The sequence below is a fragment of the Cyanistes caeruleus genome, chromosome 24 (assembly GCF_971803275.1).
Source record: "Cyanistes caeruleus chromosome 24, bCyaCae1.hap1.1, whole genome shotgun sequence".
NCBI classification, from domain to species: domain Eukaryota; kingdom Metazoa; phylum Chordata; class Aves; order Passeriformes; family Paridae; genus Cyanistes; species Cyanistes caeruleus.
Window position 1 is genome coordinate 4,454,873 of NC_141724.1, and position 23,217 is coordinate 4,478,089.

At 52.0% G+C, this 23,217-nt stretch overlaps 3 protein-coding genes across 12 annotated transcripts in view; 2 read left to right on the plus strand and 1 right to left on the minus strand.

Annotated features, from left to right (window-relative positions):
* Positions 1-6,749, minus strand: part of KCTD20 (potassium channel tetramerization domain containing 20) — a 29,684-nt gene extending 22,935 nt beyond the window's left edge. For 2 of the 9 annotated variants that reach the window (XM_086862248.1, XM_086862241.1), the window contains exons 1-2: positions 6,609-6,675; positions 2,088-2,159 (exon numbers count right to left, since the gene is read on the minus strand). The gene's annotated coding sequence lies outside the window, so the exon portion shown is untranslated. The other 7 variants (XM_086862250.1, XM_086862243.1, XM_086862240.1 and 4 more) reach the window with 7 other exon arrangements.
* Positions 6,750-8,434: 1,685 nt separating this feature from the next.
* Positions 8,435-14,523, plus strand: ETV7 (ETS variant transcription factor 7). Its single transcript, XM_086861998.1, has 8 exons — positions 8,435-8,522; positions 10,267-10,384; positions 10,654-10,818; positions 11,070-11,177; positions 12,057-12,245; positions 12,508-12,650; positions 13,004-13,104; positions 13,547-14,523. Exons 1-8 carry the CDS (start codon positions 8,517-8,519, stop codon positions 13,659-13,661), a joined length of 945 nt encoding a protein of 314 aa, XP_086718124.1. The 5' UTR covers positions 8,435-8,516; the 3' UTR covers positions 13,662-14,523.
* A 3,864-nt stretch (positions 14,524-18,387) lies between these two features.
* BNIP5 (BCL2 interacting protein 5) lies at positions 18,388-22,823 on the plus strand. Of its 2 annotated transcripts, none has more exons than XM_023942321.2 (6): positions 18,388-18,608; positions 19,636-20,372; positions 20,953-21,087; positions 21,556-21,617; positions 21,870-22,127; positions 22,330-22,823. In XM_023942321.2, the coding sequence occupies exons 1-6, from the start codon at positions 18,577-18,579 to the stop codon at positions 22,372-22,374; spliced, it is 1,269 nt and encodes a 422-aa protein (XP_023798089.2). In that variant the 5' UTR covers positions 18,388-18,576; the 3' UTR covers positions 22,375-22,823. The 2 variants fall into 2 exon arrangements, with proteins under 2 accessions (XP_023798089.2, XP_023798088.2); XM_023942320.2 differs by having other exon boundaries at positions 18,544-18,608; positions 22,327-22,823.
* Positions 22,824-23,217: the final 394 nt, after the last annotated feature.

Below are 23,217 nucleotides of genomic sequence, written 5' to 3' on the forward strand. Positions count from 1 at the left end.
TTTTAATAATCTCTATTTCTTTTCTATTCCTTAGTTGGATTCCTTTCCCAACACAGGCAGTAAAGTCTTGTTTTCCAAAACCCCTGTCAGTTTAAAGGCCTTTGCTATGTACACATCCATCTCCTGAGCCTGTATCAGCCCCTGACATCGGACCAAGGGCTTCTCAGCAAGCATTAGACTACAGGGAAGTCTGCGAGTGCTTGCTGGAACATTTCTGTCAATGGATTAGGGGACTCATTCATAACCACCAACTGCCACAGCAGATAACATTCCAGACAGACGGAAGCTTTTCTGTGGGTAGAGATTACGTAACACCACAATTTTTAATCCACTTGTCCAGAGGAAGAAGAAATGAGCTCACTTTCATGGATGTTAATGCCTCCTTATTCTGTTTTCCTCTGTTTGTTCCAGGCATGTTGAACTACCAGATGACACTGAGCACATGAAATGAGGGACTTGGAAAACCCACCCTGCTCATCTCCAGACCATCCAGAAACTCTGCTGCGGCTGCCATCAGTTTCTCTCTTCCTGCCTTTTCCCTACTCACATCTTTTGTGGACCTCTCACTCCAATTTATCTGAGTTACCCAAATAACCTGAGAACTGCAGTCATTCAGTTATAAAACAGGCACCAGTTACAGAAAAATAATGTGAACGGTTATTAAACTGAGCATATCACTCAAACTGGGGCAAATGCTTAATCCTGACAGTTTACAGGACATCCAGTGGCATCACGTGGACTCACAGATTAATTTAAGGAAATGTGACCAGCTGCTATTCCAGCACAGTGAGCCACAGGGTTGGGCTCTAAGGGACTCAGCTATGCTTTCTGGTCCAGGAATTACATGTATCAAAACCCCCTCTTTTATTAAACATGGCCTTGTTACTTTTATCTTCCTCATGTGTTTTGCAAAGCTACCTAGCCAAAACTTTGAATACAAATCATGTGGCAGCAGCAATCATTAAGACTTGCACACCACCTCTCACTGCTGTCACAAGGGTCAGTTCTCCTGGTTCTGTGTCTGCCAAGTTCTGCTTCCTTCTGAAAAACTTCCTGATTCAATGGACTAAACTCTGACACCCAACACAGGTCAGGGCCATAGCACTGTTTTACGGGAGCTGGCTGGGAAATGCATTCATTTCCCAGTTCTTGGAACACACGCTGTTGCCACTGAAAGCAGGACTGACTAATACACTCTAATCTAGACTATTTGTTCACAAATTGCATAGATAGGCAGACCTGACACAGAGCTGCACTTTCATTTCTCTATCTTTAGTCCATTTCCATCACCTCCTTCTTATTGTTTCATTTGGCTATTTCTGTACTGAATCTCAGACAGCTTTTTATTCTCGCAGTAAAAAGCTGAGTAATTCTCAGTCACACTGACAGTGGGATACATACGACTGTTACATTTTATAGTTCACAGGGGTATTTCTACATTTGTGTGTTTAGTAGCAAAACCAAAGCAATGGCTGAACATTCATGCTCCCAGGAGCAATCCATGGATTAACACCATTTTTAATAGCTGCACATAACACATTTGAGGTTGTTCTGAGGGCAGCAAGAAAAAAACAATTGCAAATTGCAGAAGAAATTACTGAATGCTGAGCTTCAGCAACTACAATGTTCATGCTGCTTCCAACACTAACAGACATTAATTTTCCTTCTCAGTTTCAGGCCTATGCTTATGGACCAGCTGCCCTTCAAAAGCCCTTAGTCCTCTTTGGTGCTCCAAAAAGTGGATCCAAAGCCGACAGGGGCCAGTCTGAAGTCTCTGCTGAGGCTGGAGAACACATTGTGACTGCAAATTAGAACTCTAGCAAGACACAGGAGGAGAAATGGTCCTGAAAACTGATGGAGTAACACAGGGACTCCTGTAACATAGTCACAGGTCCCAGGACTTTAGCTACTTCAGTACCTGTAATCATTGCCCGCTGTAGCACTCCCAAAACACATCCCCTCCCCACTGCCTGGATTACAAGTCCCAGCTTCTCTGCACTGGTCATGGCTCACAGCAGGGTGGGTGTTCAGTGAATAATTCACATGGCAAGGCCATCCAAAAGCCAGAAACCCAAAATTGTACCAACCTTGGCAAAGACAGTCCAGCAGCGCTACCCAACTGTCATGTTGGAATTGGAGGGGACAATGGGATCAGAAACCTGAAATCAGAGTGGCTTTCATCAGCAGCCTGGCCAGGTCTCCCCAAAAAACAGATATTGCAATTACAATGTTTCCACAAAAATGTTAATGACACCAAATTGGTAATTTCTAAACTTTACGTTAGCTCTGGTTCTGCTATTTATAAATAAAGTGAAGAAAAAAATGCTGATGGCTCCCCATTCTTTTATGTTTTCCCCCACAGAAAAGGTGTTTATTGTGCTGCTTGTCTGGATGTGGGTTAAACTAGCCAGTAATGCACTGATCCTCTAGCTAAATTCACTTTTTATTAAGAAACTCATTTAAAAATCAGGAAATCCTTTAGACAGCTCAAGTGACCTTTATCAGCAGGCACCAACTCAGCATTTTTCTTGTAAAGAAAAGAGCTCATTATCCACAAACTCCTCTGTGATCTCCAAGCAGAACACAGCAGTTCCAGAGTCTATCCCAAGCTGAAGCTTTCAGGAGACTCACTTTGCATTTATTAGGCAGGATTTGACTTTCTAGAAGGATGAAGAGTTCCTGACAGTGGCTTTGGCAAGCACAGGCACCAAAGAGAGCACACAGGTGCTACTTCAGGACTGCTGCAAGGCTCCTTCCCCCAGTTATTTGGCTGCTGAGTTGGACTTTCATCGTGCAGTGACTTTCCAAACAGACTCTGCTACTCTGTGATGCAATTATTAATCCAGTCCCACTGCCTGGCCAATGTCCCTTGGTGATCACAGCTTTTGGCAAAGAGGGACAAAGGTGGTGTTAACTACAGCACTGGAGCCTTTCAGCAAATTCATTACACAGGATGAAAGGTTATTTACTTTTCTCTACACCCAAATTTTCTACTTGTGGGTTTTCAGGTGTTTAAGTAGAATTTAAGCAAGACTTCTAAACAGTATTACACTTCTTCCGACAGCTACACAGTGAACTGAACACTGCCTGTCATGGGCACATGGCGTGAGTTCAAGATGAGGTCGAGTGACAAACACATCCTGGCATGGCCCAAACTCAGGGCTGAAAGCATCAACTAATAAAATGTGACGATAACTCTTACTTCTCGTGACCTGTGAAGACAGAGTGAGTCACCACACAAAAAATGTTACAATATCCTGAACAGAAAACTCCAAGCAATTGGTTATGAAACCTCTAGGATTCTGAGAAGGCAGGACTGAGCATGCCAAAACACGAAGGCACTTCAAAGAGACTGGAGTAAGATCAAATCAGCTGAAGTAAGAGAGTTTCTCAAGTCTGATGGTTAAAAATACTTTGCAGATGCAAATATCGATTACTGGTGTGCAGAGCTCAGGTAAGGCCACCTCTGGAGCACAGGACAACAAAGTGTAACTTTGAGTGATTTTATACTGGACACATCCAGCAACCCTAGATGGATCTTACATGATACATTTCTGTTAGCACAAACAGTGATGAGGCTTCTGGAGTTACTCTTATCTGCCACTCCAAGAACTGCGTCAAAACCTTTCCAGAAAATAAACAACCCCAAGAAAACCCCATATTCCCTCTCTCTGCCTGTAGTTACATGCACTTGACATCAAACAGCTCAAATGACTTGGCTACTTGGTTCTCACCACTGTTAAGGACAGAAATAAGCACTTTGGTTCTTTCATCTACAACTTCTTCTAGCTGCCCTTGCAGCTTGACTGAGCGCACTGAACTCCACTCATTTATAGAAAGCAACTACAAAACAGAAAGCTTCCCCAAAATAAAATGATGCAATGAACTCCTACCAAGAAGATAATTTCTTTCAAGCCCAAATCAAACACAAAACTCATCCCCTTTAATTCTGGCAGCAGAAGAGAGCATCAAAAGATATCAAAAAGCATTTAATGTGCTGCAAATTAGTCTGTCTTGAAACAAACACCAATAAATCAGCACATGCCTATTTCCATGACAGAACTTACTTTAACCTGTCGTTACTTGCTTTAAGACAAGCTGAAATAAGTCTAGACACAATGTTCTGCGCAGGCTACACTGGGTTTACATAAAGTGCTGTATTTCAGCCATAAGATCAAAACACCAATGTTATTATGGAAAATAAAGACAATTGTTGCACAGGCTGCTTTGCAGAAGAACATTTGTTAATTATGTAAATACAGAGTTATGCTATAAACAGTGCATTTATTTTAGCAAAAGATGACTGCTTCCCTAAACAGAATAATAATAAAGGCACATGGAAATTGAGCCTGGAGAATAGTAAATGTCACAAGCAGTTTTGCCTACACATTAACCCACAGTTCCTGACCCAAATAAATGACCGTTTTGATGCTCAGATTACTGAAAACACTTCTGAGAACTGAGCACTGAGGTATTTATAACCCTCAAAGCCAGGTGACTGTGAGCAGTGCAGCCTCACAGCCCCTGCACAGGATAAACAAGGACACACCTGAACAGGGAAAGCTCAGCCTTCCCGTTGATTTCCAGACACAACTTCCTTCCAATGAACCGTTTGTGTCTGCTGCTAACGCCAGCAGGAAGGATTGGGACTGAGGTGAGGATAATGCTCTCACAGGGACCACAGGTGAACCTTCTGCCTTAAAGCAATAATCTACAGCTACAACATGATTTGGGTTGTAGCAACACTGGCAAAACAATTCAAAACACTCTCCCTACACAGGTTTTTAGCCTCCCAGGTTTATAGAATCCTAGAATGGTTTAGGTGGGAAGAGACCTTAAAGCTCATCCAGTGCCACCCCCTGCCATGGGCAGAGACACCTCCCACTATCCCAGGTTGCTCCAAGCTTGTCCAGCCTGGCCTTGAACATTTCCAGGGATGGGGCAGATCTGGGCAATCTGTGCCAGGGTCTCACCACCCTCACAGGGAAGAGTTTTTTCCCAATATCCCATCGAAGCGTACTGTCAGAGTGAAGTTCTTCCCCCTTCTCCTGTCACTCCAGGCCCTTGTAAACAGCTTCTCTTTCTGCAGGCTCCCTTCAGCTCCTGGAAGGTCACAGTACAGTCACCCCAAACCTTCTCTTTTCCAGCCTGAACAATCTCAAATTTCAGCCTTTCCTCACAGCAGAGCTGCTCCATCCCTCTAATCATCTTGGTGGTCTCCTCCAACAGCTCCATGTCCTTCCTGTGCTGGACCCCAGGGTTGGAGGCAGCTCTGCAGGTGGGGTCTCACCTGAGTAGGGCAGAGGGGGAGAATTCCCCCCTCCCCTGCTGCCCACACTGGGGGATCAGCCCAGGCTCCAGGAGTTCTGGGTCCAACACATGTGACCAGGGCATGTCCAAGCAACTCATGCCCCAGTCCTTCTCCCACAGCTGTTCTCCAGCTCTTCATTCCCAGCCTGGATTGATACTGGGGGTTGACCTGAGCCCAGTGCAGCACCTGGACCTTGGTCTTATTAAACCTCATACCCAAGACTGTTCACATTATTATCATCCCTTCCCTGAAGACCCTCGGGTCACTGAGATGGCAGGACAGAGACAGGCAGGATCACAGCTGACACAAAAATGTGCCTATGAGCAGAGGTGGGCTGAGGTCTCACCCACTCACCCATTTAGGGGAAAACCCCTTAGAAACACCTGCACCTTTCAAATCACAGTGGAGCCAGAAAGGAGGGAGGAAATGGAAGCTAGCTCAAGCCTAAAAGTGTATTTAAGAATAACGCTGCACCAGCCTACAGCCCCAGAACACACGTAGGAGGGTGGTGTGTGACCAACCAGCACCCCAAGGCAAGGCTGGTTCCATTCTGGGGGGGTGGGCACAGCAGCAGCCTCTCCGCAGGATACTGGCCACAGTCCCGACCTCACACACAGCCCAGGAAAAGGCGAACATGTCAGTGATACGAGGATGCAGTGCTAACCTAGGGTTGACAGTCCCAGCCCCCTGCCAAACAGAGTATAGGACACACTCCAAAGACCCCCTTTGCAGGTAAACACTAAAAAGGTGGCAGCACCCCCATCCCCTCTGGCCAGTGCACACAACGTGCTGTCCCCAGACACTCTCAGAGCAGCCGCCAGGCCCCTCCAAAACACGTTCACGTCAGCAGAGTCTGCTGTGACCCCCCAGGCACCCCCTCAGCCCCACATCCTCTGTGACACCCCCAGCCCGCTCATCCATATCTCCTCACACTCTCTTCCATGTCCCCTGTGATCCCCAGATACCCACCGAGCCGCCTCCCGAAGCCCATTCACAACAACGGAGCCCCTGTGACCCCCAGCGAGCCCCTCAGCCCCCTCCCCCACGTTTCCTGTGATCCCCCCCAGGCCCCTCTCGGCCCCGCACCCTCCTCTCTGTCCGCTGGGCCGGGGAAGTCCCCCCCCAACCCCCTTTTCCGGACACATAGCGCACTGCGGGCGCCCCCAGGCCCGTAACCACCCTCAAAACACAGAGAAGGTGTAGAAGAACGCCAGAAGCTTAGAGCAGAGCGGGAAAGGGCCCCCATAAGCCCCACAAGGTCCCGGGCCGCCCCCCCGCCCTTCGAGGCCTCACTCACCGCGTCCCCGCCGCGGCCGCTCCCTCAGGCGGGCAGTGGGCGGGGCCCCGCCGCTGAACCCCACCCACCGCCTACGCAGCCATGTGATTGGGCCAACTCTGTGATTGGCTTCTAGACTTGGCCAATTGGAAACGAGAGAGCATGGGGGGCGGGGCGAAAGGGGCTAGCACCGCGGGGAGCGGAGCCCGCCCAGTCCAGCCCAGTCCCCTCCCAGTCTCTGCCAGTGCCCCCCAGTGGCTCCATCCGCCCTTCCGCTGCCCGGCTGTTCGGAAAAACACTCTTCTTGTCCTCCCAGTCCCGTCCGATCCTGTCCTAGCGCTTCCCAGTGCCTTAACAGTCCACTCCCAGTGCCCTTTTTGTCCGGAAAAGTGCCTCTCAGTCCTTCCCAGTCCTGTCCAATCCCTCCCAAATCCCGTTCAATCCCCTCCAAGTCTTTCAGTCACTTCCAGCTCATCCCAGTCTATCCCAGTGCCCTCCAAGCCTCAGTCGCTCTCAGTCCATCCCAGTCCATCCCATTACCTCCCCAGTCTAGCCCAGTCCCCTCCCAGTGCCCCTTTTGTTCGTAAAAGTGTTCTTTTTGTCCCTCCCAGTGCCTCTTTTGTTTCTAGAAGTGTAATTTTTGTCCTTCCCAGTCCCGTCAAAGCCCATTCAATCCCCTCCCAGTCACCCACACCGTGTGTGTCCACACCTCACGGGGTGTGCGCGGGGCAGGTGGGCACCCCCCAGGTGTGCTCCCACCTCCCGCTGCTCCGGGACCGCTGCGCAGCTTCCCCTTCCCCCTTTCCCCCTTTCCCCCTTCCCCCTTCCCCTTTCCCCCTTTCCCCCTTCCCCTTTCCCCCTTCCCCTTTCCCCCTTCCCCCTTCCCCCTTCCCCCTTCCCCCTTTCCCCCTTTCCCCCCTCACCCTTTCCCCCTTTCCCCCTTTCTCCTTTCCCCTTTCCCCCTTTCCCCTTCCCCCTTTCCCCCTTCCCCCTTCCCCCTTCCCCCTTCCCCCTTCCCCCTTCCCCCTTTCCCCCTTTCCCCCTTCCCCCTTCCCCCTTTCCCCTTCCCCCTTCCCCCTTTCCCCTTTCCCCCTTTCCCCCTTCCCCCTTCCCCCTTCCCCCTTCCCCCTTCCCCCTTCCCCCTTCCCCTATCCCCCTTTCCCCCTTTCCCCCTTTCCCCTTTCTCCCTTTCCCCCGGCCGCTCCCGGTGGAGAAAAAGGATGAAGCCCGGAACTGGAGCTGCTCCCGGGCGTCCCGGGCTCCCTCCGTCCTCCTGCGGCGTGTCGGCCCCCGGGACCCGGGCAGGAGGAGGTTTCCGAGCGCTGTCCCGGTGCTGTCCCGGTGCTGTCCCGGTGCTGTCCCGGTGCTGTCCCGGAGCTGTCCCGGTGCTGTCCCGGTGCTGTCCCGGTGCTGTCCCGGTACTGTCCCGGTGCTGTCCCGGTGCTGTCCCGGTAATGTCCCGGTGATGTCCCGGTGCTGTACCGGTGCTGTACCGGTGCTGTCCCGGTGCTGTCCCGGTGATGTCCCGGTGATGTACCGGTGCTGTACCGGTGCTGTACCGGTGATGTCCCGGTGCCGTACCGGTGCTGTACCGGTGCCGTACCGGTGATGTCCCGGTGCCCTACCGGTGATGTACCGGTGCCGTACCGGTGATGTCCCGGTGCTGTCCCGGTGCCGTACCGGTGCTGTACCGGTGCTGTCCCGGTGATGTCCCGGTGCCGTACCGGTGCTATCCCGGTGCTGTCCCGGCGCGGGGCGAGCCGCGGGTCACGGTTCCCTGCCCGAGCCGGCCCCGGCGCTGTCCCGGCTCTCTCCGGCCTCCCGGGGCTCCGGCTGGTTTCGATTTCGTTTTTGGCGAGGATCGCGCCGCAGCGGCCGCGGGGACGGGACCTGAGCGCTCCGGGGCTCGGCCGCCCCCGGCCAGCGGCCATGCAGGTAGGAGCCGGCCGGGCTCGCCCTCCCTCCGCGTCCCCTGGGGATCTGCCCTCCTCAGTTCATGCCCTGGGGGGTGACCCCATTCCCCACCTCCAAACGCCTCCCAAAGCAGCCGGGAGCCTCTGTGCCCCTCGTTTGGTTCTGGGCAAAAAGCTGCTGTCACACATCTGCGGGTTCCTTTTCCTTTTCGCCCCCCTTTTTCTCACATTCCCACCCGAACGCCCCCAAGGACAGTATTTCCTCTTGAAGCAAAGAAAAGCCATCTCAGATTTTCAGAAAAGTTTGAAAGCAGCTAAGCAGGAGTAAAAACAAGAACATAAAATTAGTGTAATAAAAATTAAGAACGTATCTCAAAGCCTAGAAATCTTTAGGAGCAAAAAAATACCAAATTTGTTCTGATTTTACTATAAATCTCATTGGTTAAAGAGTCACACCGAAGGGAGAAAATTAAAATAGCTTTTAGATAGTTCTAGACAAAATACACTGCTAATTTCTTTCACTTTTATTTTCCCCATAGCTTAATGCTTAGAGTGAATCTGAAAGATGGTTCATATTGCTGCCAAGCCTGCTCAGAGTTTATTTTGGAGTCTCACTGTTCTCATTCAGTGTCATGCAGCTGCCTGCTTTGCTAAATCCAACCCAGTGACAGCCAGTGGCCACCAAATTGTCCTTCTGCCAAAGAAAGCCCCTCACCAGTCTGCTACCTTCCTCCTGCTGTAACTCCCAGGGAAGCATTTTTCCCTGGAGTGGTGCACTATTGCTCCTGTCTCCTGTTCTCCTGATTTTGGGAGCTTCAGCTTTGCATTTGTGTCCAAGTCCCATCTCCTCACCCCTCATTTTCGGAGAGCTCAGCTCCTCTGCCTGCACACACAGTGGAGGGGTGGCTGCTCTAAATCACCTGCAAAAGCCTGCCTGAGCCTGAAGTGCTCAGAGCTGGTAACTGCTTCAGAAAATACCATTTGACAGCAAAATTGTTATTTTCCAGTGAGTGAAGCTGGGAAATTGCTGGGATTCACGTTAATAGGTTTTTAAGGGGAAACATTATCTGCTTGGCTGCCAGTAATATTTCAAGATCTAGATGTGGCTGGAAGCAGGATCTGAGCTCCTGTCTGGCTCACATGCCCTGGCTGAGGGGGAAAAGTAATTCTTGAGGGGCCAGAACTCCATGGACAGTGAGCAAGAGGAGCTTGCATCTCCCTAAACCATGGGGTGGCCATTTCCACTTATGCCCAAATGATCACCGGGGATGGAGTAAGATCTCTCTCTCTGTGGTGTTTTCAAGACAAAATCAAAGTCCTACTGCCAGCTTTATTTTCACAGCTCTAAAGAACTGAAGTGCTCTCCTAAAACCTTGAGCATCCATTGAGCATCAGAGGATCCTGCAGGAACAGGGAGCCAGCACAGAAACTGCAGGCTCTGCCAATCTTAACTCCATCTCCCATTTCCCTGCAGCCATGGGGAGTGGGGATGGATAAACCCCTCCAGAGCCTGACTGAGGGCAGGTTCCTCTGCTAAAGAGCTGGAAAAAGAGAGGGATCTCTGTCTATTAGTGCTGACTTGGGCAGCCAGGGACTCATCCTGGGGCTGGGATGAGGAAAAGCATGAGGAAAACCCTGCAGACAGCACATGAGGAACTATGAGAAACCAGTTAGGGAATACTGGAGCAGGTGGAGGTGTCTCCAAAGAAAAGTCAGGACCAGAGCTGGGAATTTCCCCCCACTGATGTATCTGATCTCTTCCCCAGGGCAAAGTGCCCATCAGCTCTTCCAGCCCTGTGGTGGCAGTGTCGTTACCAGCCCCATCCCAGGCCAGACCCTCACCCATCAGCACTGGGGAGATCTTCAGGCTTCCTGGGAGTCTGAGTGAGTAGAGGTTAAGCAATTCAATGCTGCTCAAAAAGGAGTTCCCATGGGGCGGGACAGGGTGGGTACAGCCATGGTGTCCAACCCAGGGCCCATTCCCTGCTGGCAAGGGGGACAAGGCTTTGTCAGGGTTCATTTTCTGTCTTTGCGGTGTTTTTGACCCGTGAGTGCTTAATACAGAGGGAAAGTTATGTGATGGAGAAGAAGCCCCACCTGCCACTCAGCAGTTTTGAGAACAGAGTTGTTTCAGAGGCTGCTCCTGATTTCAGGAATCCAGCCCTCCCTGTGGAGCAAGGATGATGTGATCCACTGGCTACGATGGGCTGAGGAGGAATATTCCCTGCGGCCCACTGACGAGAGCAAGTTTGAAATGAATGGCAAAGCCTTGTGCATCCTCACCAAGGATGACTTCAGACACCGAGCTCCGAGCTCAGGTTAGACCCAGGGCAAGGGGTCTGTGAGCATCATCCCAGCACAAGGTGTGCTCTGCTGAGAGGGCTCGGTGGGTCCCAGCAGACCAAGTTTAGTGCTGGAGATGAGGACAACTCTTCCTTCCTCTGGTGCATCTGAACTGCAAATACTCTGGGATGGGGAATAACCCCATAGTGTAGTTCAGACTCTCAGCAACCTTACCTGAGGGGAACCATTATCCAAAGTCATCTGAGCAGAGTTTCCTTCCCTGCAGGGGATGTGCTTTATGAAATACTCCAGTTCATTAAGACCCAGAGAAGAGCTCTAGTGTGCAGCCCCTTGCTGAACTCACCCTTCAGGACAGCCAGGAGCACGGAGGAAGGTATGATGGGAGAAAAATATCCTGGGAGAAAGGCGGTGTGCAGCAGGCAGAACCTGCCTGCAGCCCCAGTGGGTTGCACAGCCCTGGGGCTTGGAGCTCAGCCTGCTGAAACCATCCCACACCACTTGAGAAAGTCAACCAGGCCCAGCAAAGTCCAGGTCATCTGGGAGGTTTGTTGTGATGCAGCAGGTCAGAACCAGTGCTAGGCAGCACCAGGGGGTCTGTGGCAAACTGGCAAGACTATGACTTCCCTAAAAAGCCTGCCTGCAGACTGAGATTTGGATCAGGGGGGGTCAAAGCCAGGCTGAGGCACAGCCCTGCTGGAGACTAATCCTGCAACATAACTGGGATAGGGCTGAGGTGCCGGGGCTGAGCTTACACAGAGCTTCTGGGTCAGAGGGTGAGGTGGGGACAGAGCCCAGGTGAGGTTGGTGGGAGCCAGTGAGGCTTCTTTGTGCCCTTGGGGGTCTCAGGTAGGAGTGGGGTTGAATTGGTGTCAGAGGCTGGATGTGTGTGGAGGTGGATCTGGGAGCACTTTCCTGGGCTCTTCTGCTGTTCCATGTGCAAGGTAATTAACACATTAAGTCCCCACAACAATTTACCAGGGGTTCCTGTGCTCCGGGCCATTTTCCTATTCCAGTTTTTCTTCTACATCTGACCTTTACCCTACCTGCCATCTTCTCTAACCCTCCTGGACTTTCTGCTGCTCCAGCCTTAGGAAAATCCCAGACTTTCCTCAGCACCCTCCTCCTCCTCTGCCTGGGCTGGTCCCAGGCTGATAACCACCCTGAGCTGTCCCTCCCCTCCTATTTCAGGGCTTCGCAAGGTCTGGGACCTGCAAAACGAGCCACAGGGTGTTTATTAGGGTTTTTTTTGCAGGTGCAGACTGCAGTGCTGAGACTGCTCCAGTTGTTTCCTCGTGGCTGGGCTGTGCAGAGCAGCCCCTGTTCCACAGCCACACACAGCCACTGAACCTCTCCCACCACAGCTCAGAGAGTAGCTGCAGGCCAGGTGCCATCTGCTCTTTTCCTGCTACCTTGTCAGCCCCAGTAGATGGGAAAATTGCAGGTAATTATGAATTTATAGCCTTGCTCCTTGGGGAAATGAGATGGTGCTTTGTCCTGTCTGCCCATCTGTCTCCTTTCCCTTCATTCCATGTTTTTGCAGCTCAGTTTCCCCACCTGAAAAATTGTAACTGCTCTGAGATTTCACAGTAAAAGTGCCCTGTGTGAGCTCTGGGTTCTTCTCATGTTTATTGTCACTGCTAAATGTGCAATCCTGCTGCTGAGCACGGTGGGAGCTCTGTGACCAGCAGTTCCCCCGTGCTCAGACTGCAGGCTGCTGTGGGAATACGTGTACCAGCTCCTGTCCGACCGCCGCTACGAGCCCTACATCAGGTGGGAGGACAGGGAAGCCAAGGTGTTCCGCATCGTCAACCCAAATGGGCTTGCCCAGCTCTGGGGCAACCACAAGGTAAATGCAACTGAGAGCGAATTTGTCATCCCTGAGAATGAATTTGTCATCCCTGGGCTTCTGCATGTGCCTTTCATGACCTGTTCCCTGGAGCTGATGGCCCAGGGGCTGGGGAGGGGGACACAGGGGGTGCAGGCTTAGTGAGAGCTGCCAGCCTGGTGGTTAAAGAGGGACTTTCTCATCCCTTGGAAGGCAAAGCATGAAGCCAGTCTGGGTTAGGGACACACACTACAGTGTGCCAAATGCCCCGAACCACCTTAAATGTCCCACGTGTGGCCCTGCTGCACGCAGACCCAACCCAAGTATTGTTGCTCGCTTTTGCTCAACACCCCGCAATTCTTTTCTCCTTGCAGAACCGGATGAACATGACCTATGAGAAGATGTCACGAGCACTCAGACACTACTACAAACTGAACATCATCAAAAAGGAGCCAGGGCAGAAGCTGTTGTTCAGGTGAGGTGAATCAGAACAGAAGGATGAGCTGCCTGGGACAGCATGGATAGGGCAGGGAAAAGTGATGAGCTCCAATGTTGGCAGCTGCTTCATCCAGCAACATCCTCCCGTGCACATACCCCAGTGGGTTTGTGTCCAGGCTCTGTCCTGTGCCAGCTGGACCTCAGAGCTTCCTGGGATTCTCAGCAAAGCCCAAAGATGGCAAATCCCCGCTGAGCTCCAGAACTCAGCTGATTGCAGAATCATGGAATGGTTTGGGTTGGAAGGGATCTTAAAGCTCATCTCATTCCACCCCGTGCCATGGGCAGGGACACCTTCCACTCTCCCAGGCTGCTCCAAGCCCCGTCCAGCCTGGCCTTGTTGAGGGCAAAGAGGAATTTACAGCCTGCTTTGGGGCTGGGTTTGGACATGCCCTTAAAGTCATCACAAAAACGTATTTCAGGTTTTTGAAGACTCCTGGGGAGGTTGTCCATGAGAAATCCAGAAAACTGGAGCAGCTAGAGAATGAGGACCATGAAGATTTGAAGGAAGACCCACTGGAGGTTTCACCACAGTAAATCTTTGGCGACTTCACTTCAGTGCATTGCAGAGAGACTCATGCTGTGCTGGGCAGTGCTGGTGTCTCTTGCCTCTCCTGGACAGAAGGCCACAGAGCTGGCCTGGATTTCAAACCCTGCTGTGAATCAAAGCTGAGATCTCTGGGGCTTCATTAGCAAAACACAGCTGGAAGCTGTCCCCCAGCCCCAAAAGCACAGGTGGATGTGTGGGCTGCTCTCCTGCTGGTTCCTCTCCTGCCCTTCGGGAGGGAATGTGATATTTTTGCTCTGAAATTTTGATGCTTGTCTTTAAAGTCTAAACTTGTGTAAAAGATCCCTCTGATCTTCCAGCGAGATGTGCTGAGCTGAGCAGAGCACAAGCTCCAGGCTGAGCATCTGCTGCTCTGCTTTGGCAGTGAGTGCTGTCCCCAGCTGTGAGCATCCTGCTCTGGACCTGAGCCATTTCCCCAGCCTGAACATGGACTGGCACTGCAAATATGGTGCATGCTGGAACCTCACTGTCTCCTGTGAGGTTGCTCCTGGGATTAAGGTTAGGAGTGTGCTGAAATACCTGCCTGGATCAGGCCTGGCTGAAGCTCCAGGCTCCAAGGTTGCCCATAGCTGGTATTCACTTCAATTCCCTTCCCTCCAGGTAACAACTTCTGTAATTAATTTTGTGATTAAATAATGTGAAAAGTAACAAATATGACCTCACTCATGGTCAGATTTGTGATTATTTGCTTTGAGTTTGAAGCAGGAATACCTGAAATGAACAGAGTCTGTGTGAACAGAAACAGAGCGTGTATGAAAACAGAAAATACCCACTGCTATTTTCACTTGGCTTTCTGCAGAGGAAATAAAATGCTGACTGTAAGACTGAAAATCTCACTTCGTGCTGTTTGATGGTCTGAATGTGGGAAATCCAAACTTTCCTCATTTAAAACCAGCTCCTGTGGGCACCCAGATTTCATCCCCAACATCTTTTGGCTCCTAAGCAAGAGGTCAGCAGTCGGAGCTGCTCAGCAGCTGATGGGTGAGCACAGCACAAACACGTGGTTGCACCATGAGATTTCCACAACAACTGGCTCCTGGCAGCCTGAAACTACAGTCCCTTTGGCTGTAACTGGTCTTGGTCCTGCACAACTACCTAACAGCTGCAGCCTGGAGATGCTAGTGGGCAGTAGGCAGGAAGGGACAGTGGTGGGATGGGTGGTGGCTAGATGGCAAAGTTTCAGCAGTACAACATCTCTGGGAAACCGGCTGAGAGATTCACTTCCAAAAAAATCACCAGCTCATTGGCAGAACAGAGGTGCTTGACAATTTGAGTGGTGGAGGAGAAGGAAACGAGGAGCTCTAGGGAGTGTGAGGTCACAGCCTGGGGGAGATCCTGGCTAGGAAGGGAGGCCACAATCCCTGCTAAGAGAGGAGGGGGTTAAAGCTTACCCAGCACCCAGCAAGCTGCAGCCTGGGAATGCTCCAGAGTAGGAAGGTGCAGTGAAGCCCCCAAACCTCATCCTTCCCTCCACAAAGAATGCTTTTTATTCCAGGGAAGAGCCAAACCAAATCTTTCTCAGGGTGAAATCCTTCAGCTTTGGTGGGACAGCAGATCTCCTTCCTTGGGAACTGTAACATCCAGGCCCTGTGCCACTCCTGGGATATGCACCCATGGGTGCATTTTTCTTGATCTCCTCTTTCCACTCCACTTTTTTGCAACAGAACCAGCCCTGATGGCTCCTGAGGATCCCACTGCTTCTTCCACTTGGGTTTTTTTTTGTTGGAGTAGGTGACAGCTGGTGGCCCTGGTTCTTGTGCTGTGCTCGCAGGGAGTGTGTGAGGTGACCTCTCTTCCCTGTTTTTCCTGTGATGACTAAAGATTACTCTGGGCTTGGCTGGGGATTTCCTTTCCTGGCTGGGAAGCTGCCAAAAGTCCTCAACACCCCTTGTGTCTCCCTGAGCAGCTCCAGAGGGGTCCTGGGGGGTGACAATCCAAGGGCACCTTTGCAAGGATGGGTTGGAATGATGAGCTTTGTCCACGCTCCTTGGAAGCTTTTGTGTACCTCCTGGAGAAATACCTGTCTTTCCCTGTGACAAACAGGCAGGAGGGCTGTAAACCTGCAGCTTTCCTGGAACAGGAACCCATCCCTGTCAGTAAACAATGGAATAACCACTGCTTGTGCCAGGGAGTTTGGTGTGGGGTGTGAGGGACAGCACACAGCTGCCAGTGACTTTTGGCATGGCTGGAGCTCAGGGGCTGTGAAACACAGACAGGTGCCTCATGTGGGCTTTCCCAGAGGTTTCCAGGTGCTTCATTCCCTGAAGAGCATCAGCCACCCTTTAGCAGCCCCACATGTGCAGGTGTTTGGGACGGGGCATTGCACATTGCTCATCTGCTGGGGGAAGCAGCTAAAACCACGCCCAGAGCTGGAGGAAAAGAGGATTTGCTTTGGGGGCTGGTGCCCACCACCCTCTTGGATCAGAGGAGCTGCAGAACTGGGCTGAGAGGTTTCCACTGATGCCATGTGTTGGCTGGGGCAGGGAGCAATGGCTGCCCTTAACACTCCTGCCATGATCCAGGTGTTCCCCTCAACACTCCTGCCATGATCCAGGTGCTACCCTCAACACCCCTGCCATGATCCAGGTGTTCCCCTCAACACCCCTGCCATGGTTCAGATTCTTCCCTCCACACCACCATCATGGATCAGATCTGCAGCTGCTGTGTTTTCATGCCCTTGTGGCTGGTTGATGGCTTGTGGATGGTTGTTGGCTCCAAGGGACTTTGTGGCCTCCTACACCAGGGCAGGTTGGCTGTGGCTTTGGCTGGCCAAGCCTAGAAGACCTCCAAGGGATGTGATTCCCAACCCCCCTGGACACGTGTTTGAGATTGTCCCAGCCTCTTGCAGAGGAGAGTTTTCCCCATGTCCAGTCTCAGCCTGTGTCTTCCCAAGGAACTCAGGTGCTTTGGCCCCCACCTTCTGAACCTGTTGTTGCCCTCTGCACCTTGTGGCTCCATGTGGGGAATGCCTCTCTCTCGGGTTTTTTCTGTCTGAAGCAATTTCTGGCACAGAAGCTGCTTATCCCCTACTGTGTTCCCATGGGTTTAGTTCTGCTTTTTCCCCCCAGCATTGCTGGCCTGAAGATGACAACCCCAGCACTGGGTGCTCTGCCCCAGGACTGCATTTCCTGCCAGCTTCCTCCTTCTGTCCCAGCACTGATAAGAAAAGTGGATGAAAAATTTGGTTCCAGATCTCCTGCCCCCACTCTGGTAATGGGATTTTGGTTTATCTGTTTCCTGCATCTTTTTCTTGTACCTCTTTCCTATTAGGTTTGAACATGTCCCAAATCCCAGAAGGGATCTGAACTTGGATAAAAGTCTCAGTCCTGAATCACATTTCATGTGAAGATTTTTCCTGGAGTTTGGCTTTCCCATCTTCTGGCTGTGTCTGAAAGAGGTCGTACATCAATGCTGATTCCAGGTGAATCATGAGCAGGAATGGTGCTTGGACTCAGCCCTGGGCAATCTCCAGTAGAAAGATCTCCAAGCTGGAGCTGGCCAAACTGACCCCCATGGATGTGGCTTTTCATTTTATGGAATAAAATAGATTGTGAAACTCCTCCTCACCCTCTGGAATTGACTTGTTTGTGGAAGGATGTGGACAAGAGCTGGGAAGCAGCCTGCAAGCTCCTCATCCATTTATCAGTAAGATGGGGTGCTGAAAATCGGAGCCAGGTAATTCCTGATCAATACCAGACTGATTCAGGCATGTGGGCTCAGGAGAAATGCAGGGACGTGGTCTGGTTCTCTCCCAGTCACAGGAAATTACAGCATGGAGAGTTTAAAGAAAGAGAAATAAAACAGCCCTGAAGTGTTCTGCTTGCAAACTGAGCTCCATAACAGGAAAATTTTTATCCAGGAGACAGCTTGGCTGAACATCATTCCAGCTGAAAACAGAGCTGCTGCTCCGGAAATCTTCCCGAGGGGTTTTCCAAAGGCGGTTTTCCAAAGAGGGTTTTCCAAAGGCGGTTTTCCAAAGTGGGTTTTCCAAAGCGGGTTTTCCAAAGCCCTTGTGTCTGCAGCTGCCGCCCGGTCCAGCCCTGCGAGCTGCAGTGCGGGATTTTGCCATCAGATGGCAAAGCAGCGATGGGGAACAGTGGGAAGCACATGCCGGGGGATGCCACAGCCACGGGAGGGGGCACTGGGGCCAAACGGAGCTTTGGGGTCAGATTTGCTCGGCCTGGGTGCAGTTTGTGGGTGTTGGGTTGGGTAGATCCACCTGGTGGGAGATTTCCCCTCGCTGGGTGAGGCTGAGCGTGAGCTACGGGAGTGGGAAGGATTTGGGGCAAGAGCTGGTTGATGTTTTAGGGTGGAAGCACAGGCTGTCTGAAGGAGCCCAGGGTGGGTTCCAGGTGCTGTGCCCAGTGTTGTGAAAGAACCTGACAGTGCCGTGTCCAGCAGTGGCTGCGCTCCCACAGGAGCCGTCTGGGAGCTCCAGGGATGGGAACAGGGCACTCTCCTTCCTGCACCAAAACCCCGCTCATCCGAGAAAACTGTGACTTCCCCTCACAGGAACAACCCAGAAGAGCCCATTTTGGGAATCACACCCAGTGCAAAACAACAAACCAAACCAAACCCAAGGGCAGACTGCTGCCTGAGATAGCTGGTCTCAAAGGGCAGTGCTTACACCAGGTGACAGGTGATTTTATGTTGTTTTGCTTCTACTTGTCATAAGGAAATTGTTTTCTCCTCCAGTGAAACTCACGCCCATTCATCTCCACCACGAGGGCGGTGATAGCGGGGATCCCAGGCGGAAACCTTGGCTGCTCTCCTACCTGAATGGCTGCTAAAAATAGGACTTAACTCAGCCACCAGCTCGAGTATAAAAAGGCACCTCCCAGGAGAGCCTGCGATCCCTCGGCGCCCAGGAGCTCGTCTTGAACTATGTCCAAAGGAACAGAAATACTGATGGAAAGGTAAAAACCAAACCAGCAAATAACCAATGTTGTGGTCAGTGTACTGGAATCAATCAAAGCAGGATGGGGGTCGTGGCTTTGCCGTGATTGCGTTTAGCGGAATGGATTTTTAGTGAGTGTTTGTTGGGCTTTGGTGTTGGCTTGGATGAAGGGAACTTGCCTTTCTGATCCCAAAAGCAGGCTGAGGTGGGGTGGGTGTCTGTGCTGTGTGTTGTGGTGATAATCTTCTGAGCAGAGGCTGATTCCCAACTCTGGAGTGTTTTGTACAGCCAAGTGTGCCAGATTTTGGTGCTGGTTCCCCGTGCGCTGTTCAGGGGAGAGAAGTCTGGTTTGGGTCTGGTTCTTTGAAGGGTGAAATTGGTTTTGGAGTCCAGCTTGAGACACCATCATGGCTCTCTGGTTTTCCAAAAGCAGCGTCTTTGGTTGAATTTTGCTTGTAAATGTAGAGAGAAAGGGTGGTGGAAGGGCAGGGATTGGTGCTCCAAGCTCCTTCCCCAGCCCCACACTGGTGGGAGCTCACGGAAGGGCTCTGCCATCACAAGGTGACCAAAGCCATTTGCAAGAGCCCACATCCCTTGGCCTCTCCAGGGGCTGGAATGATTTTTAGCAGCCAATACTCTAAGGGGAAATACTCTTAATTCTGGGGTCTGTGGCTCACTGGGGTGTTGTTTTTCATCGTAGTGTGGGAACATGGTATCTGGGTGCTGCCCTTGCTGTATAAAACCCCCTGTGTGACGACCAGGCTCCTCCTCCAGGATATGCCCAGCCCATCTCCCCCCTCTCCACAGTTTCAGTTCCTTTATCAACGAGTCTGTGGTTGTAAAACCCCGCGTGGGCCGTCTGCATCGGGAGCGCTCAGATAACGGCTATAAAACGGACTGATCATTAACCAGGAGCACAAACAACCCCAGACACCCACAGCACCCCTGGGTGCCAGCATGGGGGAGGTTTCCATCCGGCCCAGCCCTGCTGTGCAGTGGCCAGGGGAAGGCAAAAACCAGACTGAAAATGCTGTTTCTCTCCACAGCAACACGCGGGATCCGGCCGAGGAGATGCCTCGGTGGGATGTGGGCAGGCAGCTGTCGGGCAAGATCCTCTCTCTGGACAGGCGAGAGGCCAAGAAAGTGCTGGAGATTTACGTCAAGCGCTCACTGAGCTGCCATGAAAACTCACTGGTGGCCAAAAAAACCCTTCAGGAGAAAGGTGGAGGGCGAGGGAGGAAAATGGACAGGCTACAACGGTCAGAAAGTGATTTCTGCACGTACCCATGTGTCACACCCAGCCCTAGGAAGGACCAGGAGGAGAGACTCAAAACACCAGGCCCAGAGGAGGCTTTGGATGACGGCAGCAAAGCTCCCCAGGAGGTGCCTACAGAGGGGCTGAAGGATAAGAAAAAAAGCACAAAAAACTCTTCCCAGGGCAAAACACAGCACTCAGGTTCAAAACAAGGCTGGCTGAAAGGTTTCTTAAATCTCTTCTTCAAGAAGAGCCCTGAGGACCAGAAGGAAAACACAGGGCAAAAAGCAAAGGAGAAAGATGTCAAAGCTCCTCAGGGCTCCAAACCAGAAGGAGCCAGAAAGCACAGAGTAGACTCAAACACGTCCCCAGCGTTGGGCAGAGCCCTGAAGAAGAAACCCAGCCTCAAGAAGGTTTTCTCCCTGAAGAAGCACGGGGAGGAGGAGAGGGCAGAGCCGGGATCCGGGGCACGGAGCAAGCGCCCCAGCTGCCTTCCCCTACGGCACGTCCTGGCGCCAGCCCAGCCAGGTGGGACCCCACCCCAACCCTGACCCACCCCTGCTGCCAGCAGGGCCCTGCTGGGCTTCCCTGGGGAAAGCCGTGGTGTTTAGTGCCTGTTTCTAACCCCCTCACAGGATTTTCTGCAGGCTGGGATAGGTTTTGGAGACAATCCCAATCCCAATCCCAGGCTCCAGGAAGGGATGTCCTGAGCACAGTCACCCCAAGTCAACTGTCAGCAGCACGAGCTTTCCTCCTCTGGCAGCCAAGGGTCATGGTGGTTTAACTAAAACCTGCATTTGAGACCTGAGATTAGATCCTAAACCACTCTAGGGCCATCGCTAAGATGCTTGAGATTGGCCTTGGGGACAGGTGCAGGCAGCTGGCGTGGCACAGCCCATCCCCAGCCTGGCCCATCCTGTGCCCAAACACTGCCCAGGGGATTTCTGGGGAGCCTCAGCAGATCCGGGGCAGGCCACAGCTGCTCGGTGGCTTCCTTCACCTTCGGAATGTGCTGACCAGGGGTGGGCACTGGGGTGGGCACCGGCCCCGGCAGCCAACGCTGACAAAACCCATCCTCACGTCTGGATGTGCGTTTGTGTCCCGGCAGAGGCGGAGCGGCCCGATGGATACTACACACAAGTGTCCCAGGAGATCGGGCTGATCGTGCAGGGCAGCGAGAGCCGGGTGGACGGAGCAGGAGGACATGGGGAGCCCCCACAGACCCCCGGACCCGACGGGGTCGGTGAGTGCTGGCCCTGAAACAAATGGGCACGAGACTTATCCTCTGCAGGGCCTGCTTGGGATCCAGCCCTGCTTCGGTTCTGATGCTGGGGCTTTCGTGACCCCGAGAGCTGGACGAAGACTTTGTGGGAGATTTACAGCATCAGGGTTTGACTGGGGGAGAGGGAGATTCACAGAATCCCAGAATGGTTTTTGGGTAGGAAAGGGTTCTTAAAGAACACCTCATCCATCCCCTCTACCATGGGCAGAGACACCTTCCACTGGACCACACAAGACAAAATTCAGAGGTTAGAGAGTATTTTTGCTGGCTGAGGGTAACGAGGCACTTGGCAATAGGCTAAAATGGGTTTTGGAAGGATGGAGGTGGATAAACTTTGTTCAAGGAATTTTCCCTGTGGACTAAAAAGAGCATCTGGATGTGTGAGGCTTGGAGAAAGGGCTGGAGATAACCTGGTGTCTCTCTCCACAGATGAAGCTATCATGAGAATTGTTGCCCTGCTCAGGAGTGCAGGAGATGAGCTGGACAGGCAGGTGAGGGAGCTGTGGACAGCTGGATGGGGCTGAGGGAATCTGGACCAAGCTCTGCACTGCTGTAAAATAAACACAGCCACACCACTGATTTCCCCGGGGCAGGAAAACACTCAGGAGAATCAAGGAAATGGAATCTTTTAATTCCTTGCCTGGGTGTGATCGTGCCTGGCAGCTGCTGTCCTGGTGTGGGGTGCAGGCTCGGGGCGGCACACGGAGCCGTTCCCGACGTGCACCCGCTTGTCTCCCGCCCAGGTGAGGGAGGACGCACGGCTGCAGCTCTTCTTCAGGGACATGTCCTACAGCTCCTTCAAGAGCCTGGCCGACGCCTACGTGCAGAGGGAGCTGACAGCCAGCAGGCCCAACGTCAACCCCCAGGAGATCCAGTTTGCCTACACGGTCCATCTCACCGCCACGGTGGCGGGGATCTGCAGCCAGGCAGTGAACAGGATCATGGGCTTCGGCACCCGCTACCTGGACGATTCCTTCGCGCCCTACGGCAAAATTCTCCAGGTAAGGAGGAGGATAAGCCTGGGGCTGAGCTCCCAGCAGCAAGTCAGGGCAAGTGTCCCAGGAAGCTGTGGCTGCCCATCTGTGGAAGGACAGGCTGGACGGGGCTTGGAGCAACCTGGGGTAGTGGAAGGTGTCCCTTTAAAGGTGCCTTCCAATCCAAAGGATTCCATGATTCTAAGAATATTTTGTTCTGTTTCAGCAGAAGAGAGAAAAGCTGAGGACAGACCACTGTGACAGCCCGGACTGAGAGCGGCTGCTGTGAGGGGCCTGTGATGCCTGGACAAACATTTCATGGAAGAGGACAATCCCTGAGGTGACTGGGATCCCCCTGGATGTGGGGTGAACTTCTGGACAGGGGATTTAAAATCTTTTAAGGAAAACCCTCAGGACAGTGCCAGCAGTGTGAAATGCTTGAACCCCACCTGGCGGGGGTTGAAGAGTCTGTAAATCAGAGCCCACATTTCACCCTGTATTTCTATTTTAGCTCCTGCCAAGTGCTTGTGTTGAACCTCAGGGGCTGTTGCTCTTTGTTGCACATGTATTTATTTACCTGCTTTTCTAAATGTATTTGTGAATGTACAACATAATTTTTGTAGTTTCTGCTACCAGCCAAGAATCCAGTTTGAAAAAAAATCTAAAACTCAAATAAATTGGTACCTAAATGCCAGCCAGGCTTGTCTGCTGGGAGCTGTGTTACAGATGGAATACTGTTTGCTTCGCTCCAGCTTTTGTGGGCTGATCCTTTCCAGCCAAATTCCAAGTGGCACAAGGGTCTCTGAGAGCAGGTGCACAGTGTTGTCCTGCCATTTTTACAATTTATAGGCCTTCCCTTTCCAGCAGAAGGAGATTTACTACCCAGAGCAGCTTGATCTGACACCAAGAACTGGGTAAAGCTCATTCCCCAGTGGTGCAGGAGCTGTAACATCCCTGAGGACTGAGGGGATTTACGGCTGCTGGGGTCTCACCTATGAGCTGTAAGAAGATGTGAAATGCCAAAGCGATTTAAACCCTAATCACTGGGAATGCTTCCAGCTAATCTTTGCCCAGACCCCTAAGTAGGGCCATGGATTAAGGCAGCTTGGGGCTGGGC

What these genes read in the sequence shown, in the direction of transcription:
- BNIP5 (XM_023942320.2), top strand. Translation starts at nt 18,577, where the DNA reads ATGTCCAAAGGAACAGAAATACTGATGGAAAG. An exon ending in CCTGGCGCCAGCCCAGCCAG is followed by an intron (nt 20,373 to 20,952) that starts GTGGGACCCCAC and finishes GTGTCCCGGCAG; the next exon opens with AGGCGGAGCGGCCCGATGGA. An exon ending in CCTACGGCAAAATTCTCCAG is followed by an intron (nt 22,128 to 22,326) that starts GTAAGGAGGAGG and finishes GTTCTGTTTCAG; the next exon opens with CAGAAGAGAGAAAAGCTGAG.
- ETV7 (XM_086861998.1), top strand. An exon ending in CAGGCTTCCTGGGAGTCTGA is followed by an intron (nt 10,385 to 10,653) that starts GTGAGTAGAGGT and finishes TCCTGATTTCAG; the next exon opens with GAATCCAGCCCTCCCTGTGG. An exon ending in GGGCAGAAGCTGTTGTTCAG is followed by an intron (nt 13,105 to 13,546) that starts GTGAGGTGAATC and finishes AACGTATTTCAG; the next exon opens with GTTTTTGAAGACTCCTGGGG.